General features: G+C 43.5%; 2 protein-coding genes across 9 annotated transcripts in view; one reads left to right on the top strand and one right to left on the bottom strand.

Annotated features, from left to right (window-relative positions):
• The window catches only part of ppfia1 (PTPRF interacting protein alpha 1), a 31,757-nt gene extending 24,359 nt beyond the window's left edge, over window positions 1-7,398 (top strand). For 5 of the 8 annotated variants that reach the window (XM_067248590.1, XM_067248586.1, XM_067248588.1 and 2 more), the window contains 6 exons: window positions 237-412; window positions 568-665; window positions 3,630-3,805; window positions 4,499-4,567; window positions 5,113-5,254; window positions 5,971-7,398. In XM_067248590.1, the coding sequence (XP_067104691.1) occupies window positions 237-412; window positions 568-665; window positions 3,630-3,805; window positions 4,499-4,567; window positions 5,113-5,254; window positions 5,971-6,032 (723 nt within the window). In that variant the 3' untranslated portion in view covers window positions 6,033-7,398. Of the gene's footprint in view, window positions 1-236; window positions 413-567; window positions 666-3,629; window positions 3,806-4,498; window positions 4,568-5,112; window positions 5,255-5,460; window positions 5,533-5,970 lie in introns of all 8 variants that reach the window. The other 3 variants (XM_067248587.1, XM_067248593.1, XM_067248592.1) reach the window with 1 other exon arrangement.
• An 810-nt stretch (window positions 7,399-8,208) lies between these two features.
• LOC136955525 (src substrate cortactin-like) lies at window positions 8,209-17,718 on the bottom strand. Its single transcript, XM_067249241.1, has 15 exons — window positions 17,624-17,718; window positions 15,733-15,816; window positions 14,195-14,268; window positions 13,981-14,110; window positions 13,426-13,536; window positions 13,100-13,154; window positions 12,716-12,826; window positions 12,136-12,246; window positions 11,804-11,914; window positions 11,346-11,401; window positions 11,062-11,131; window positions 10,422-10,645; window positions 10,208-10,352; window positions 10,054-10,122; window positions 8,209-9,948 (listed from the first exon to the last, which is right to left on the bottom strand). The coding sequence occupies exons 2-15, from the start codon at window positions 15,814-15,816 to the stop codon at window positions 9,812-9,814; spliced, it is 1,488 nt and encodes a 495-aa protein (XP_067105342.1). The 5' UTR covers window positions 17,624-17,718; the 3' UTR covers window positions 8,209-9,811.
• Between the last annotated feature and the right edge of the window lie 1,030 nt (window positions 17,719-18,748).

Here is an 18,748-nt window from a genome sequence, read left to right on the forward strand (position 1 = left end):
ACACACACACACACTTGGACACACACATCCTCAAACACACCCATACTGACCCACACGTCCTCACATACACACTCACACCCTCACAGACACTCACACACACTTGGACACTCACATCCAAACACCCACACACTGACCCACACACGCACTCTCTTACCCTCACTGCCACGCATAAACACACACTTGCACACACCCACCAACTCCCACACCCTGTGACATAGTTCCTCCCTCGCTGCCAGACCTTGGCGTATGGCGACATGAACCACGAGTGGATCGGGAACGAGTGGCTGCCCAGCCTGGGGCTGCCGCAGTACCGCTCTTACTTCATGGAGTCCCTGGTGGATGCCCGCATGCTGGACCACCTCACCAAGAAGGACCTCCGAGGGCAGCTGAAGATGGTGGACAGCTTCCACAGGTAAGAAAGAATGGGAGGCTTTCTAAACCCTCACCCCACTGAACCTTAACCCTAAATCCACCTTACTGAAGGTGCCTGTGCGCATGAAAATGTAAGGTTTCAGAAGATTGACTGATTGCATTTAACATTCTCTGTTCCTTGGCTATTGTCAACAGGAATAGTTTCCAGTGTGGAGTGATGTGTCTGAGGAGGCTGAACTACGACAGGAAGGAGCTGGATAGGAGACAGGAAGACTGCCAGTCAGAGCTCAGAGGTAACAGCCGTCATGTTCTCTAATACACCCTAATCATGCTGTAAGCATGGAGGTAACAACCATTATGATCTCTCATACAGTAGAACATCTGCCGTCATAAGTAGAACATCGAAAATATGAGGGAATCGATCTTAATCTCAGTATCTCATTGATCTTCATCGATCTTCATCTCAGTATCTCATTTGCACTATGTTGCCCACTCATGCTGCTCACTCATATTCTATTCTTATTTTTCTATATTTTTTCTATATTTTTAATTGTTTTATTTTCACATTGTTTAGTTCTTAGAATTAGTTAACTATTGTACTTAATTTAAGATCCGTATATGTTTATTGTTTGCACCTTCCTGCCACAGTAAATTCCGTGTTTGTGTAACATACATGGCGAATAAACCGAATTCTGATTCTGATTAAGCAAAAATAATAAATAAATGCCATCGCAATTTGTTTGACAAATCAGAATCAGAATGGGATTTATTCGCCATGAAAGTTTGCACAGACAATGAATTTGCTTTGGCAGGAAGGTGCATACAATAAACATATAGGGACCTAAAATTTAAATATGTGGACTATCTACACTAAGGGTACATAAACTAGCAGTACTAAGTGGGATTAGAATTGAATTAAATATACAATAAAATATAAGTTGCCGTAAATTACAATATAAAAATACAAATATTACAAAAAATACAAATGTACAAGATACAATTTTGTAATGCAGTGCAAAAAGCAGTGTGTTTTAAGCAGGAAGTCATTAGAGTCAGTGTGGTCCCTTGGCCTTGTTGAAGAGGCCAACAGCGGAAGGGAAGAAACTGTTTTTGTGGTGTGAGGTATTAGTCCTGATGGACCGCAGCCTTCTGCCGGAGGGGAGTGACTGAAACAGGGAGTGTCCAGGGTGGGAGGAGTCGGCCACAATCTTCCTCGCTCGCCTCAGGGTCCTCGAGGTATGCAGGTCCTCGAGGGTAGGCAGATTGCAGCCAATCACCTTCTCAGCAGTGCGGATGATACGCTGCAGCCTGCTCTTGTCCTTGGCAGTGGCAGTAGCGTACCAGACGGTGATGGAGGAGGTGAGGATGGACTCAATGATGGCTGAGTAGAAGTGCACCATCATTGTCTTTGGCAGGTTGAACTTCTTCAGCTGCCGAAGGAAGTACATCCTCTGTTGTGCTTTCTTGATGAGGGAGCTGATGTTCAGTTCCCACTTGAGGTCCTGGGAGAGGATAGTGCCCAGGAAGCGGAAGGATTCCACAGTGTTGACTGGGGAGTCACACAGGGTGATGGGGGTGAGTGGGGCTGTGTTCTTCCTGAAGTCCACAACCATCTCCACTGTCTTAAGAGCATTGAGCTCTAAGTTGTTCTGGCTGCACCAGGTCACCAGGTTGGCCGCTTCCCACCTATAATCAGACTCGTCTCCACCAGAGATGAGCCCAATAAGGGTGGTGTCGTCCGCAAACTTCAGGAGTTTGACGGACGGATGACTGGAGGTGCAACTGTTGGTGTACAGGGAGAAGAGCAGAGGAGAAAGGACGCAGCCCTGAGGTGATCCGGTGCTGATGGACCGGGAGTCAGAGACTTGTGTTCCCAGCTTAACGCACTGCTTCCTGTCAGACAGGAAGTCTGTGATCCACCTGCAGGTGGAATCAGGCACGTTCAGCTGGGAGCTTGTCCTGAAGCAGGGCGGGGATGATGGTATTGAAGGCAGAGCTGAAGTCCACAAACAGGATCCTGGCATAGGATGCTGGGGAGTCCAGGTGCTGTAGGGTGAAGTGGAGGGCCATGTTAACTGCATCGTCCACAGACCTGTTGGCTCTGTAGGCAAACTGCAGGGGGTCCAGTAGAGGGTCAGTGATGGATTTAAGGTGTGCCAGCACCAGGCGCTCGAAAGACTTCATTACCACAGAGGTCAGGGCGACGGGTCTGTAGTCATTATGTCCTGTTGGCCTTGGCTTTTTGGGCACAGGGATGATGGTGGAGGACTTGAGACAGGCTGGCACATGGCATGTCTCAAGGGAGGTGTTAAGATGTAGGTAAACACCGGAGACAGCTGGTCAGCGCAGTGCTTGAGGGTGGCTGGAGAGACAGAGTCTGGCCCAGCTGCTTTGCGGGGATTCTGCCTCTTGAAAAGTCTGTTAACTTCACCCTCCTGAATGGAGAGAGTCATCACTGTAGAGGGGGGGAGGTGGGAGGCCTCCTGGGTGGGAAGGGGTAGTTCAGGACTGTCCAATTGTCTTTCAAATCTGCAGTAGAACTCATTCAGGTCGTTGGCCAGGCGGGAGTCGTTAGTGGAGTGGGGGGCTCTGGGCTTGTAATTGGTAATCTGCCTGAGCCCTCTCCAGACAGAAGCAGAGTCGTTTGCAGTGAATTGGTGTTTTAGTCTGTCAGAGTACAGTCGTTTAGCCTCCCTCACCGCCTTGCTAAACCTGTTCTTCGACTCCTTGAAACTGTCTTTGTCCCCACTCCTAAACGCTGACCTCAACCTTCTGAGTTTAGCTGTAAACCAGGGTTTGTCGTTGTTGTAGCTTACCCTGGTGCGTGTTGGTATACAGCAGTCCTCACAGAAGCTGATGTATGATGTCACAGCCTCTGTGAGCTCATCCAGACTATTGGTAGCAGTCGTGAACATGTCCCAGTCAGTGCAGTCCAAGCACGCCCGCAGATCCTCCATAGCTTCACTGGTCCACTGTTTTGATGTCCTCACAGCAGGCTTACAGCGCTTTAGCTTCTGCCTGTATGCAGGAATCAGGTGGACCATGACGTGGTCAGAGTGACCCAGTGCTGCTCGAGGGACCACATGGTATGCTTTGCTGATTGTAGAGTAGCAGTGATCCAAGGTGTTTCCTTCTCTGGTAGGGCATTTGATGAATTGTCTATATTTTGGGAGTCAACACACATGTACACTTCATCATTCCCTGCGTCAGTTTTTTGAAGGTAACAATGTCCCTCATGTCCCCTTTACCAACATCAGATGTTCTGGTCTGGAGCAACGAGCGTGTGATGAGCTGGGTGGAGTCCATTGGGCTTAAGGACTACAGCAGCAACCTGCAGGAGAGTGGTGTGCACGGGGCGCTGCTGGCCCTAGACGCCTCCTTCGACCACAACGCCCTGGCGCTGCTGCTGCAGGTTCCCACGCAGAACACACAGGTGATCATCCTGCCCCCCTCTCATCCTTGTCCCGATCTATCTATCCCTACCCTACCTCTCTATCATTCTCTATCCCTACCCTACCTCTCTATCATTCTCTATCCCTACCCTACCTCTCTATCATTCTCTATCCCTACCTCCTACCTCTCTATCCCTACCTCCTACCTCTAGCGCTGAAGCGAGACTATCTTGCTCCTCCTCCCCCCCCCCCCCCCCCCCCCCCCCACCGACATCTGTGGCTTGGTCTCTGCCCGGGTCATGACCAAGGATGTCTCCTGGCCAACACAACACAATCTTTTTGTCTGTTCCCACACTGTACTCCTCTAGGAGCATTGTCTGGGTGTTGCCTTTTTCTCTCCTCCTTTCTCCTCATGTTATGCTCGTCCTGTCTACCCCCTTGTCATGTTTGTGTATTAGAAACTGCAAGTGGCAGCTCGGATCTAAGATGGATTCGAGAGACCGCATGTAAAGCACTTTGAGCTGCAATTCTTGTATGAAAAGTGCTATATAAATAAAGTCTTACTTACTTACTATCCTTCTCTATCCCTACCTCCTACCTCTCTATCCTTCTCTATCCCTACCTCCTACCTCTCTATCCTTCTCTATCCCTACCTCCTACCTCTATCCTTCTCTAACCCCACCATACCTCTCTATCCTTCTCTAACCCTACCTCCTACCTCTGTATCCATGCAGGCTCGGTCTGTGTTGGAGCGCGAGTACAACACCCTCCTCGCCGCGGCAACAGAGAGGAGGATAGAGGAGGTGAGATCCAGTCTTATTAACAGTGAACAGTGAGAGGATAGACAGGCTCATTGACAGCTATTTACGGTTAGCCCCCCCAGAAAGACACACCAATTAAATCCCATTTGTAAATATTAAGCATTGTATGCAGCTTATAGCTGACCCTAACCGTAACCTTGTAGGATGATCTGCACATCTTTACACCCTTTTACTGACACCTCTTCACCCAACACACCCTTTTACTGACACCTCCTCACCCAACACACCCTTTACTGACACCTCCTCCTCACCCAACACACCCTTTACTGACACCTCCTCCTCACCCAACACACCCTTTACTGACACCTCCTCCTCACCCAACACACCCTTTACTGACACCTCCTCCTCACCCAACACACCCTTTACTGACACCTCCTCCTCACCCAACACACCCTTTACTGACACCTCCTCCTCACCCAACACACCCTTTACTGACACCTCCTCCTCACCCAACACACCCTTTACTGACACCTCCTCCTCACCCAACACACCCTTTACTGACACCTCTACTTTCCTCCCTTCTTCAGGATGATGATAAGAGCTTCAGAAGAGCTCCTTCTTGGAGGAAGAAGTTCCGTCCTAAAGACGTGCGTGGCGTTCCCCCTGGCTCCTGCGACACGCTGCCCGTCATGTCGCCCTCCACACAGCCAAAGAGAAGCCCCAGCGATGGTGAGGTGGCTGCTGGAATATCAGCAATCATGTGATGGTGATCTGACATCATTGTACATTTTAACCAACCACAGGCTTTGAAAATTTGCTTTTCTACAGTTTTGTTGGTAATTTGCTTGTTTAAAGTGTGTGCTGGTTTACATGTGCATCTGGGAATTGCAAGTAAATAACAGCATGTTTTGCATGGGGTTGGCATCGCAATGCAGGGAGTCAGTCTGCCATTCAGAGGCTGGAAACTGCCACTGTCCGGACGTACTCCTGTTAACACGTAACCCTCCGTGAGTACACACACTATCTCCTGCTAACACACACACACACAGCTCTTGTTAACACACTCTGCTCCCCTAACCTTAACCTTAAAACTATCCCTAACTCCTTACACCAAACCCTTAATGTAATTCTAACCCTAAAATCCTCTAGAAATAGCAATTGAAGTTGGAGGGACCAATAAAATGTCCCCACAAGGGTAGTAAAACATGACCACTAACCCTAACCCTCTGCTCCTGTTAACACAAACACTCTCTACGGTCAACACATAATAAATACACACTACTAATTGTGTTCCTCACTTCTACAGCACTCCCTTCTCTTCTCTTGTAAGGGGGTGGAAGCATGTTGTGACCTAAACACAATGGTTCTATAACGCATGTTCACGCTTCTTCTACTGCTTCTCTACACATTCTGTCTCATCTCTCTTATCGTCATTATTTCTCTAGGTGGATGTTGGTCAGATGACGAAAATGAACTGTTTTCCCGTCAGGAATGGATGCTGACCTGACCAACAAGAACACTAAAAAAACAATTTTTATTACAGAGACCGAACAAGTCATGTTGTCACCAATATTTTATTGCACACCTAAAGGACACATCATAGAGTTATCAACGTGTATTATTATATTTATGTAAAGCAATGGGACATTTCATTTATTTTAGATTTTTGCATTCTCTTTTTGCCTCTTCTAAATCCTCCCTTCCTCCCTGTCCTCAAACTTATCAAGTGTAAAACTACATGAAAATAACTGAATGAATGTTTTAATTGTCTGGAGTGTGTATATTTATCTTTTTTATCTTCTTTTTGACCAGATGTATTTTTCCCCTTGTCCTCTTCTTGGTTTTATAATAATTAATCTGATGATCATGTGACTTTGATATATTATCTAAATTTTATTTCATATGCTCTTATATACCTTTTGTATGTTTCTGCATATCAATCATGATGACTTGTAAATGCGTCTCATATGAATATCAGAGGATGACTGGAGATTCAAGGCAAATCCTGTGGACGCCTGACACCAGACTGTAACCATAGCAACCCTCGTACTAACGGGGATACCAAAACTAAATTCTTAATGATGCAAACAGAAGCCATAATGCTGTAGCAAAGATGATGGCTACTTTGTACAAGTCCTTTACTTCTCCTCACATGTTGTACTGTAGTTATCCATTCCTCATAACTTCCCACTGCCCAATCCTATCCTGCCTTACTATGAAATATGCATGGTGGTTCACCTGAAGAAGCACATGACCGATACTGAGCCTGATGACGCTCCTCCCCCTCCTGGGTGGGGCTCCTCCCCCTCCTGGAGGCTCCTCCCTGACGGACCAAGGCCAATGTGGCCTCGAGGGTTGGTGTTTAGCCCTGCCCTGCTGTGACTCCCAAGTGCTGTGATCTGCCCACACACAAAAAACTTAATTCCAAGACTTATCAAGCCTTGTCATCTGTCACCTACTTTCTTTCCTTTTGTACTGATTAACTCTGTTTTGTTGCTGTTCTGTTTGTAGGATTTTTATGATATCCCAAGTTTTCCTGATTCTGGCAAAGCTGTTACTAAAGCCAAGGTCAAATTAAGAAGTTCCTCCTTATTTGATAATGCCGATTTAAGTGTCCTGCATACAGGATTTGGGGGAACACATAGTTATGTTATCATTTTATTGTCTTGTGATTTGGTAATTTATGTACAATGCACATCATGTTATTGTCCTGTTTTTAAATTTCTCATTGGAAATTGTCCTGATAGTGTAACAAAAATCGTGTAAAGATTGAGTACTCATGAACTATTTTTACCAGTAGTATTTATTTCTTACTTTCAATAAAATACTGAAACTTGTTTTCCACTGCCAATAAAAAAGTCTTTAAAGTCCAATTACCTCAGAACATTTCTCTCAGATTCACTTTTGGAACAAGTAGCTTGACACATTCAAGTTATGGAAGAGTGGTCACAGACTATATACAGTACCAGTCAAAAGTTGAATGGGAAAATGTGTCCAAACTTTTGACTGTATATATTTAGATTATAACTGATGAAAGTTTTATTCATGTTTCACCTATTGTGTAGGTTAATTAATCCGTTGACTAAATGAGAAACATCTCTGAGTTTTAACTGGTCTGCAAACTACATGGGGCAACAAAGACTTTGAAGTTGAATTTAGAGTCCCGAGCCAAAATAACTGTCTTGCAGTAATAGTTATGGCCTGTGTCATTTCCGAAGCCTTCCTGCCTGATAGATCCTCCTGCCTAGTAGATCCTCCCGCCTAGTATATCTTCCCGCCTAGTAGATGCTGCAGGTTCAGAAGGAAGGAAGTTCAGAAATGCTCTCCGGAGCAACCCGAGGAACAGAAGGAGTTGTAAACGAGTTCTGATTGATGGTGACAATTGTTATTCATTGTGTACTGCTTATGGTTTAGAAATATCCACGAAGACCTGCCACTACCAAATAGATGGGCCTAGCTTAAATCAACAAATAGGGGATATTTTGTTCCTCTGGTAGGCTTTGTCTGCCTGCCACCCCAACCTGTTACATCATTGTATGTTAAAACATCCTAGTTTCAAATCACAGATTTTATATTTACTAGTCTGATTAAATACTTTCCTGGGTTATCAGTTTGAGACTTATTCTCCATTGTCATTGTTGTTTGCATAGTAATATCCAATGCTTTGGAATGTAATACAAATGTACAGGTTTATTTGTTTATTGAAAACATTTACTCAAAAATAAACAGCCATAATGATAGATGTGAGCAAGCAGAATACAAGCAAAATACAGATTAAAAGAATGCATAATTTTATTACAAAACCCCAAACCCTGATGGAATTAGATAATCCACTCATATACCTACTCAACTGTAAACTACACAACTTGCCATAACGACAAGAGATATTGTCAGTTTAGATAATTAGCATCCACCAAAGAAAAGGTTCCCTTTTAGCCTGCTATAGTTCAAGCCATTCTGAAATATAAAACAACTAGATTAATATCACTTTCTTAATAATTTGCCTCATTAACACATTGGTCCACTTAGAAAAAGGATGTCAGTGTGTGAATACACCAAAAGCCCCACAACAGTATGCAACACTAGACAGAATCCCAGGCAGCATCTGTGGCCCGGGTGTTGGGACAGCAACAGCAACAGAAGCAAGAACAGCAGAACGTTCAAATGGACTCTGGTATCTGTTATACGTCTTCAGCAAAGAGAACAATGGGTGACTTTATTAATACTGTTTTTATAACCGCTTCAGTAGGCCTTATCTTAGCTGAGACATACTGACGTGCCACCATTTTCAATTCACTTCATTTCAGAGCTTATGTAGGTCTGTGTAGTGCATTTTAGAAACTTTATAGATAGTTCGAACACTCATGCAGGTATGTAGTGTTAAAAATAATATTCATGTCTTTCAGATCTCTAGCTGCTACTGTGGTAAATCAGCTGAATTATGGCTCCCTGCTTTCTCGAACCAGACTTCTCTCCAGCCTACCGCCCCAGAAGTGTCAAGAACAGCTGCATATCATACCTCCAGTTCTTAACCAACCCACCATAAGGCAATAGTTTCTAATGAGGTGCAAGGGCCCAGTACATGAGCCCACACGAGGAGATTGCTTTACCAGGCTTGTGATCAAACTAATCTAACCCTTTCTTTGGTGAACCTACATCTACTTACTGCAAGTAGGCAAACTATAAATATATATAATAGAACCCTAAGATGGAGCAGGAAGGCAGAGCAGCAAAAACCGTTTAGGTAAGTCTGAAACAAGATATATATGGAACTCTTGTCATTCTTATTTGATTCCAAAATGAGATAAGAAAGCATTGTTCGTCCCTCTGGGAAAGCATCCTAAAAGCCTGAGTACTCCAGTCATCCTACCACATCCAGGACACTGAAGTCTACCTCTCACTAGCAGACCTGTATAAAGAAGTGAGCCTCTCACTAGCAGACCTGTATAGAGAAGTGAACCTCTCACTAGCAGACCTGTACAGAGAAGTGAACCTCTCACTAGCAGACCTGTACAGAGAAGTCTACCTCTCACTAGCAGACCTGTACAGAGAAGTGAACCTCTCACTAGCAGACCTGTACAGAGAAGTGAACCTCTCACTAGCAGACCTGTACAGAGAAGTGAACCTCTCACTAGCAGTACAGATATCTGGCAGAGAGACAAGAGGTAGAAGGATAGGGAGTAAAAGACTGAAGAAACAAAGCTGAACCCAGATGGAGCAACAGAATATTAAAGAGAGAGAGAAACAAAAAGAGGCATCTTAATGGTGTGAAAGTGCGCATGGAGATCACTGTCGTATTTCAACATAATTGGCGGGGAACAGTCCGTACGCACCCCGGCAAACACCCCGCCACCAGCCCTCGTCAATCATCTCAATGTTGGTGATGATGTCGTCCGGGTCAAAGGAGATCTCATCATCTCCAGCTGCAATGCAAGGCACCTGGATTAGTTTGTATAATAGGCTAAAACGCATATAATGTTGTCAGTGACGGGATAAGTTTGGTGCTGGCCGGTGGGTTTGTTTCTCACCTGCTTGGTAGTCATACAGTGCCACAGCAGTCACTCCCTGGTCCTCCCCATACTCGTACGTCTGGGCATCTGTAGACAACACAGGTCAAAGGTCACTAATATATTCATTATCTGTACTGGATGGATGCGGTGGTGGTAGTGCGTAGGCCCTCACCTCCCCCGTCAGCCTGGTAGTCATCGGGGTTCTGGTAGAGCGCTTCCTGCTGGGCGGGTGGCTGGGGGCTGGGCTCCGCCTCATACAGCTGCTCCCCATTCTCTGCAGCAGCCTGGGGGGCGGGGTCCTGGTACACGTCCGTGTCCTGCACAGGGGAGAGATTAGAGCAGAACAGAGAAACCAGTCCTAGTTGCATAAGGTTGCTGCTCCTCACCTCATACACAGGGGCCGGTGCCTGGGCGGGAGGGGTTGGACTTGGCACGGGAGAGGCTGGTTGAGCTTTGACTTCATCCATCTTGCGACGCGCCTCCTCCTGTTCCTGCTTCTCCTTCAACTGTCTCCTTGCTCGCTCCTCCTCTGTCCTCTTCTTATCCTCCTCCTCCTTCTGTTTGGCGATGTTCTCGAAGCGGGCCTTGATGCTGCCTGTGCTGCTGCCAGCTGGGGAGGAGGGAGGGATTTTACTAGCTAACCCTAACCTTACAACATCTCTACAGAAACGCAAAAGAGTACAATCAATTGGGTTCACACCGAACGCTGAAGAATATTTTTGCGCAGCAAAAATATGAGAAATTGTGCGAATTAAATATTCTTGGAAGGCAAGAGTATTGTAGCTGTCTGTGGGCATCCTCTGCTATACCACACTACTTCGTATTTGTTTATAGTCGTCATTTCGGACATGGTTGACAACTGTAAAAAAATGGCTGGCTCCTAGCGATTTGCACAAATAAACACAAATGAACGCAATGCTAAAATGTGCTTCATTTGCGCAAATATTTCGCTTTGCATTTGTTGTGAACACAGCATAAAACATGACAACATCTCTACAGGAACGCTAACTCGTACGACCGACTCACCAGCTTCCACAGGCTTGGTTCTCTGGTAGGCTGGACTTGGCTTTTCAACTTCCTCAAATGTCCCAGCGCTCTGACAAATACCAGAAAGCAAAACAATTAGTAACACTCAACAGTTAGAGCACTAAACATGATTTTATTCCAATACATTTATTGAGTCCAAATGCTGGAGACTAATAACAAGTCTGTCAGGGAAATCTAGATTACAGAGACAAAAATTAGCAATCAAGACAATATAAAAAAGAAGTACATTTGAACGTGGGCATATCTGTAAACAATATATATACCTTATCCATTCTGTCCTTCTGAACCCCAAACTTCCCTCCAAATCCCTTAGAGTAGTCTGCAAATGAGAGAAAAGAAAGTTACCATCCCATTTGCTCACATGAACATGTAGGCCCAGTTTCCCAGACATGGATGAAGCATAGTCCTAGCCTTAAAACTTTTTCAATCTTTGTTTTATTTCTTGCAGTTATTACATCCACATTTTTCCTAAACCTAACTAGTTAAGCAACTGAAACTTCCAGTTTGTAACAGGGAGTCTGCAATGCCCATTTGAGGCATTCTACACTGCTACTCACAATCAGTACTCCTTCTAAAACTTGCTAAGCATTCTCGTTGTAGCAGGGGGTAGTACTGTAGGCAGGTGTAGTAGTACTGTAGGCAGGTGTAGTAGTGCTGTAGGCAGGTGTAGTAGTGCTGTAGGCAGGAATGGTGAAGAGGGACAGACAGGTAAGACACAAACCTTTCTGTGACTCGTGCAGCTGCAGTTTTTCCTGGTGGTCCCAGCCGACTGCTGACTTGTCCTGCCTGTCCGACTGTACACCAAATCTGCCCCCGAAGCCTTTCACATAGTCTGCATTAACACACTGAAATTACCCTCTGTGCCTACTTAATCATAAACTCAACTTTCCCCACATTACAGTTGAGATTAATTGGTAAGTAAACGTGCTAGTAAAATGATTTGGAAGAAAATGTAAGTGGTTGATATGCAAAGCAAAGTGCGATTTCATTCAGTGCCATAGTCCCAAAGGTTACTGGGTGTAATCTAAAGACCCCCACAAAAACAAATTGAACCTTTCTGGGACTCGTGTCTTTCCGTTTTGCCTTCGTACTCAAAGCCCACCGCACTCTTGTCCACCTTGTCTGTCTCTACTCCAAATTTACCACCAAAGCCTTTGGCATAATCTGGAAACATTAGGTAAAGTAAAGGGACAAGAGCAAGCAGGGAGACCATGAAAAGGTTAAACAGATTGTTTTCAAGATTCCATGGATTCTACCTGTCAAATTAGGTGGTAGACATACAAAGACAGTGAAAACAAAATCTGTTTGGCTTTTAATTTAAACATTAAGCTTATCATTATAGCTGTTCATGTTGTTTAATTGTAACTTGTTTAACTACATGCTCTTATGGTTCTTCCCTTTGGCACTTTGGTTGTTCACAATGTGTGCTTCATGTTTTGGCTACTCGCGATGTTTGTTGGCTATCTTGTTGTTATGATCAGTGACCTATGCACTTTGTAAAGCTCTCTCTTGGAAGTCGCTTTGGATAAAAACGTCTGCTAAATGAATAAATGTAAATGTAAATCATTATGTTTCAAAAGTTTCCACTGTGGTTGGGTGTGAGTCTTAATGCAACGTGGGTTTTTGAACAAACCTTTCTGGGACTCGTGTTTTTCAGTTTTCCCCTGGTAGTCGAATCCCACGGCACTCTGGTCCACACGGTCCGCCTGCACCCCATACCTGCCTCCAAACCCAGTGGAGTAGTCTGAACAGGTCATGGAACACGAAACATGGGGACAATGATAAAGAGTTGACATTTCTAATCATAAAAACACAACATGCATGTCTGTATCTAATCTATTTCCCTTTAAACGAACACTATACTTTGTTCCTTGCACAACTCAATATATACTGCTGACCTGTCTTTTGATGATGTAAGATATTACACATACATCTCAAATACTATTAAAGGAGTATAGTATTAAAGGAAGCAAATACAAAGCTGGTTTGTAATTAACAACAGACTGTATCCCCTTGCCTTTCTGCGATGCATGTTTCTCTGTCTTGCCAGCATACTCAAACCCAACAGCAGACTGAAAATAACGAAGCAGGAATAAGCTGTTAGTCAAGTTTAGAACCAAGACGGAATACAACATTTTCCAGCTTCGTAATGTCTTGCCTGGCATAACGACATCAACTAACCAGTTACAGAAGTGCAAAGAAAAGGAGTAGTTCACCATGTGGTTCCACTTAATTTAAAGAGTAAACATCCACAGTTGTACATTTTTGGGATATTGAGAAGTTGGTATTAAGTATATACTTCATCCAAGCCAGTTGGGCCTGATAAGACTAAGGTGATCATACCTGGTCAACACGATCAGCCTGCACTCCGAACTTCCCGCCAAATCCCTTGGAGGTGTCGGTCTGTGAGCAGTGCTTTGACAGCTTGCTTTGGTACTCATGGCCTACTGCAGACTAGGAACGGAGAGGCAAAACATATAGTTCTACATATAAGTATATATACATATCAATTCTACATACAAGTAAATATACATACAGGTATTACAAGATAAAACAGAGACAGATGCAGATGAATGCAGCAGATGGACTGCAGCATTCATTCCTGTCCTGTCAAGTCTGATCTTGGGTCCTCATTTAGGCACGCCATCCTTAATAAAGATGGATTTAGCAAATTACACCACCTAAAATCTAGTAATTCAACAGTGCAGGTGGACTGTTCATGCTAACTGTAACTTCAACCACTTAACTCAGTTTTAACAACCTAAATATACTTTCCACTTGGAACACAGTGTGACCCAACACAAATGATGACTCTGGGAGTTTAGTACATTTTGAAAAAAATTAAAAACTGAAAAATAATCCTTAAATATGTTCTATGGTTTGTTTTGAAGCTTCAACCTTGTCCATGCGATCTTGCTGCACTCCAAACTTGCCCCCGTAGCCGTGCGAGGCCTTGGGCATGTTCTCCAGCTCCTGCTGCTTCAGAGACGTGTGCTCCGTCGACACCTTCTCACGTAGCTGATGGATACTAAGGAGAACATCAGAAGGTGTAAGAGGCAACAGTAACATGACATTGGGTGCAAAGCTACTCAACAGCCACCCTAACACTGACTTGATGTGTTCCTGGTGTCCGGAGCCAGCCACCGTCTTGGCCCCCCAGCGCTGCTCCTGCTCCGTCACGTCATTCTGCAGCACAGGGAACAAGGTGAGAGGTTAGGGGGCGTCACGTCATTCTGCAGCACAGGGAACAAGGTGAGAGGTTAGGGGGAGGAGACGCTTTAGATAACCATAACCCTGTTTGTGTCTGACGTGTGATGGGACATGACTAACCCTGTAAAAAGAGAATGGAGCACAGAAGAAAGAATAATGACAAAGATTCTTAGTCACTTAATCGTTTTCTACATTGACAATAGTCTGCGGTTTCCTACATTGTCAATTGCTTATGTCATATTGTTTAAAATGTATTATACTGGTTCTCTGTAGAATAGTATTAACCCCAAAACATGCATTAGTTAATATCAATAACTAATAAACAATAACTCCTTTCATGTAAAATGGTTGAAGCAGTTGTCATAATTGTAATTTCCTATACAGGACTGCATGTACAGTTCTGACTAAGGGGTGTATGTTTACATTTCTACACATTTTTTATTTTTCCTTTGTGCTACAGTTTGCAGTGCTGTAAAACAGTCTTTTATTTTTCATAAGTTATAGAACAAAAGTGTAAATTGGAACCCTTCCCAATCTCTTGCAATCAATTTCCCACATACAGTAATTTTAACTTTGTTCTGTTGAAACTGATCTATGCCTAACAAGTGCCGCCTTGGCCATTTTCAAGCACTGTCATCAAAACTTTGGCCGTAGTTTACATCAGAAACTACTTACAGAATACTGCCAACATGGCTAAGTATTTTGACTATCTTGTTTGTGAAACAATGAAACAAGGAGTTGCCATTCTGATGGCAATGACATGTTCACTGACATAAATATTTACTTAGATTTACATTTAGTCATTTAGCAGACGCTCTTATCCCGAGCGACTTACAGTAAGTACAGGGACATTCCCCCCGAGGCAAGTAGGGTGAGGTGCCTTGCCCAAGGACACAACGTCATTTACACGTATTCTTACTGAACCATTCTGTGTGAGGCCATCGATTTGGTAAGCATGCAAACCAAACAATTTTTTTCTATTATTTAATACTTTTACATTTGGAAAATAAAATCTATCTTAAATTGTGAAATAAAATGTTCTCAGTGCCACTGCGCTAAGACAGCCCAAACAACGTACCAGGCCCTGTGCTGTCTGCCCCTCCCAAGATAAACACTCCTACATAACAACTTGCAAGGTAAGCTACGCTAAACTGAGATAGCTCATTACAAGGTTAGGTGATTTTGTTTTAAACCGTGGCCATAAGTGATTTTTATTAATTTTTTTGCTGTATTGAAAAGTACCAAATTTATCAAGTCAAACCAAACCTAGATTTTGTAAACTGTTACACCTTTAATTAATTCATCTATCAAAGGGGATTAGTGGGAGGAACAGATAAACAATTTAGTAAAAATGGATGGATCAATGTGTCTACAGACTTGAGTCACATTATGACTCCCATCATAAGTTACATCATGAGTCACATCATTAGAGTCACTCACCTCAAAGTCTGGGTCTGTTTCCCAGTCATCCGCACCGTTGTCCACAGCAACGCTGACCGACTGACCGGCTGCTGCCTTCCACATCTGCCAAACAGGAGTTAAGGTTCAAGTATCACACTCAATGGCCAACAAGACCAGATAGCTATTAAACAGGACCATAGGGTTAAACCTTCACACTCAATAATAAATATAAAATAAAAGTTAAGATAAATATGGTCAGATTAATATCAAATATATATATACACACTCATACCAAAATTAACAATAGATGGATAGTAGCAAAAGAAGGGAACTTTGACTTTCACAACACGGATAACAAAGGCGGAATCACAGAATCCCGACATTAAGAGCCGGTATCTGACAAACACAGAAACCGTGAAAATGTGTAGTTTTAATTAGTTATTCAAAATGAGTGTTAATAATAGGTGTTTTTACATCAACTGAATGCATTTTACACGTCAGGCAATATGTTATTCTCTCCCAGGAAGCAGTGATGTCACTACCCCCACCTCCTCCTTACAATCCCTGGTGATCCGTCCCGTTGAAGCTGGTCACACCATCGTATGTGGACAAGGAAGGGAGAACTAACCATGAAGCACAAGCCTTCTCTCTTCTTCTACCAGAAGATTCAGCTGCTTGGTCAGCGCCAAACCGTAAATCCAGGGCCTGTCCTTCAGTCAGCTGGTTAGATAGTCATGTCTGTCTGTCTGCGCTTGATCTGCATTGGGGTGCCATCTTGCCTACCTAAATATTTTATATAACCCTAAACATGTTGTGCAGAGTTTAGTGTTGAATAAATGGCCAGCACCAATCCATGACCTCAACTATTAAAACAAAAAAACGAGTGGAGGCATAGAAACGAAGTAGTGACCAATTATTTTTTACCCTGATTTGAGTGATATGTTGTGACTGTATACTGAGAAGGTGTCCACATATGTTTGGTCACATAATGGTTGAATTAGCGAATTAGTTAGAATTGGTAGAATTTTTGTGTGCAAACGTAGGCCTACATATCCTAGCTAGCAAGCTAAGTACACTGGCTCACATTAGACAGTTATTATGAAACTAAACTATTTTTCATCAACCTGACTTTCTTTAGCAGACACATTGATATATCATCATAACTCTCTATATTAAGTCTACATCTCCTTGTTAATCACACCAAAGCTGATAGCGTAGCTATGACGGTGAGTTAGGACCTTGGGCAACATGGGTAACTAAGTAAATGATACGGCCTGTCACTGTTACCACAAAGCATAGATACGCATTCTCAATAACAAATTATATTACTGTACAGTAACTAGCTAGCCAGCCTACTCGTCTGCTGATGTCGCTGCATCCCTGTGCTGATAGTTAGATACTTGCTATGAATTGTTCTAGCTACACCAACCAATGGGGGCACGAGACACGTTTGCTTAAGTCCTTGGCCTGAACTAACAGATCAATCTGTGCCAGTGTGAGCTGAAGCTTTAACCCAATCTTCATTTTGTGGTTGCGTTGCTTTAAACGTCATTTTATTTCCGCATTGAACCGTGTTAGCAACTGTAACTAGCTAACGTTATTCGGCACGTACCAACAAACTAGTTAAAAGCTAGTGAACATGTTATACTACGTTACTAGTAGGACCAGTCTTACTGACCCATAGGTTTGCAGTAGTGGTACATTTTCTTTGGTGGCATATAGTTAATCAGATACCGTCTAATCATTCTAACCTCAGGTAGCTCTACCAGGTAAGTCTAGCTAGACTATTATTGTGGCTAATTACAGTAGCTAGCAAAACCGAGCACAGGGTTGAATGGATTTTAAATTTGTCACAACATGCAATCAGCACGTCCCAATCAGAAAAGGAGCTCAAATGCATTGTAGTGAAGGTACATCAAGTCCAACTTACCTTTATTTTTTATGTTCGAAAAAAGAAATCGCTGGATAAGGCCTTTGACTGTCCTGTGTGATTTACAATTATTTCCTGCCTTCTTCTTTTCCGACTTCCTGCGGAGAAAACGGGAGTCTGGACCTGGGAATAGGGAATTTCTGAATAAAAGTCCCATTCTTTTAAACGCATTGATTTGCACGATTGATTCACTAGTTTGCAGACACTTTCATAAAAAATATTTTCGTTTTCACTGCTTAAGCATGGTGCACAATTATAATCTCATACTGCCCTATTTTTAATTGTTTGCCCTATTCTAGACAAATATGGTCAAAAATCTTAAAATCCAATCCAAAACACGCCCGTAGAGGGGACTCTGATGAGCAGACCAGACCAAGTTTGGGGCATGTAGGGCCTTTCTAGGCAGAGTTATGGGCCGGACAAAAAGGGAAGACAAATATGGTCAATTCTTTTTAAAATCCAATCCAAAACACGCCCGTAGAGGGGACTCTGATGAGTAGACCAGACCAAGTTTGGTGCATTTCACGACAGGCTTGTTGTATTCCTTCTTGCCATGAAATGCACCCCCTGCTAACCCTGACTAGGAAAGTGTCACATGCCTGAAACTTAATGTGCTTACTCATACTTGTGCCCTCAGTGTACAGTAAGAATCATTTGATGCTTGGACATACAGAACAGACAATAGAGGGGGGTGAATTTCACGACAGGCTTGTTGTATTCCTTCTTGCCATGAAATGCTCCCCCTGCTAACTCTGACTAGGAAAGTGTCACATGCCTGAAACTTACTGTGGTTACTCATACTCGTGCCCTCAGTGTACAGTAAGAATCATTTGATGCTGGGATATACAGAACAGACAATGAAGGGGGGTGCATTTAAAAAATATGGTAAAAAATATCAAAATCCAATCCAAAACACGCCCGTAGAGGGGGCTCTGATGAGTAGACCAGACTAAGTTTGGGACATGTAGGGCGTTTCTAGGCAGAGTTATGGGCCGGACAAAAAGGGAAGACAAATATGGTCAAAAATCTTTAAATCCAATCCAAAACACGCCCGTAGAGAGGACTCTGATGAGCAGACCAGACCAAGTTTGGTGCATTTCACGACAGGCTTGTTGTATTCCTTCT

The sequence above is a fragment of the Osmerus mordax genome, chromosome 13 (genome assembly GCF_038355195.1).
Source record: "Osmerus mordax isolate fOsmMor3 chromosome 13, fOsmMor3.pri, whole genome shotgun sequence".
NCBI lineage: Eukaryota > Metazoa > Chordata > Actinopteri > Osmeriformes > Osmeridae > Osmerus > Osmerus mordax.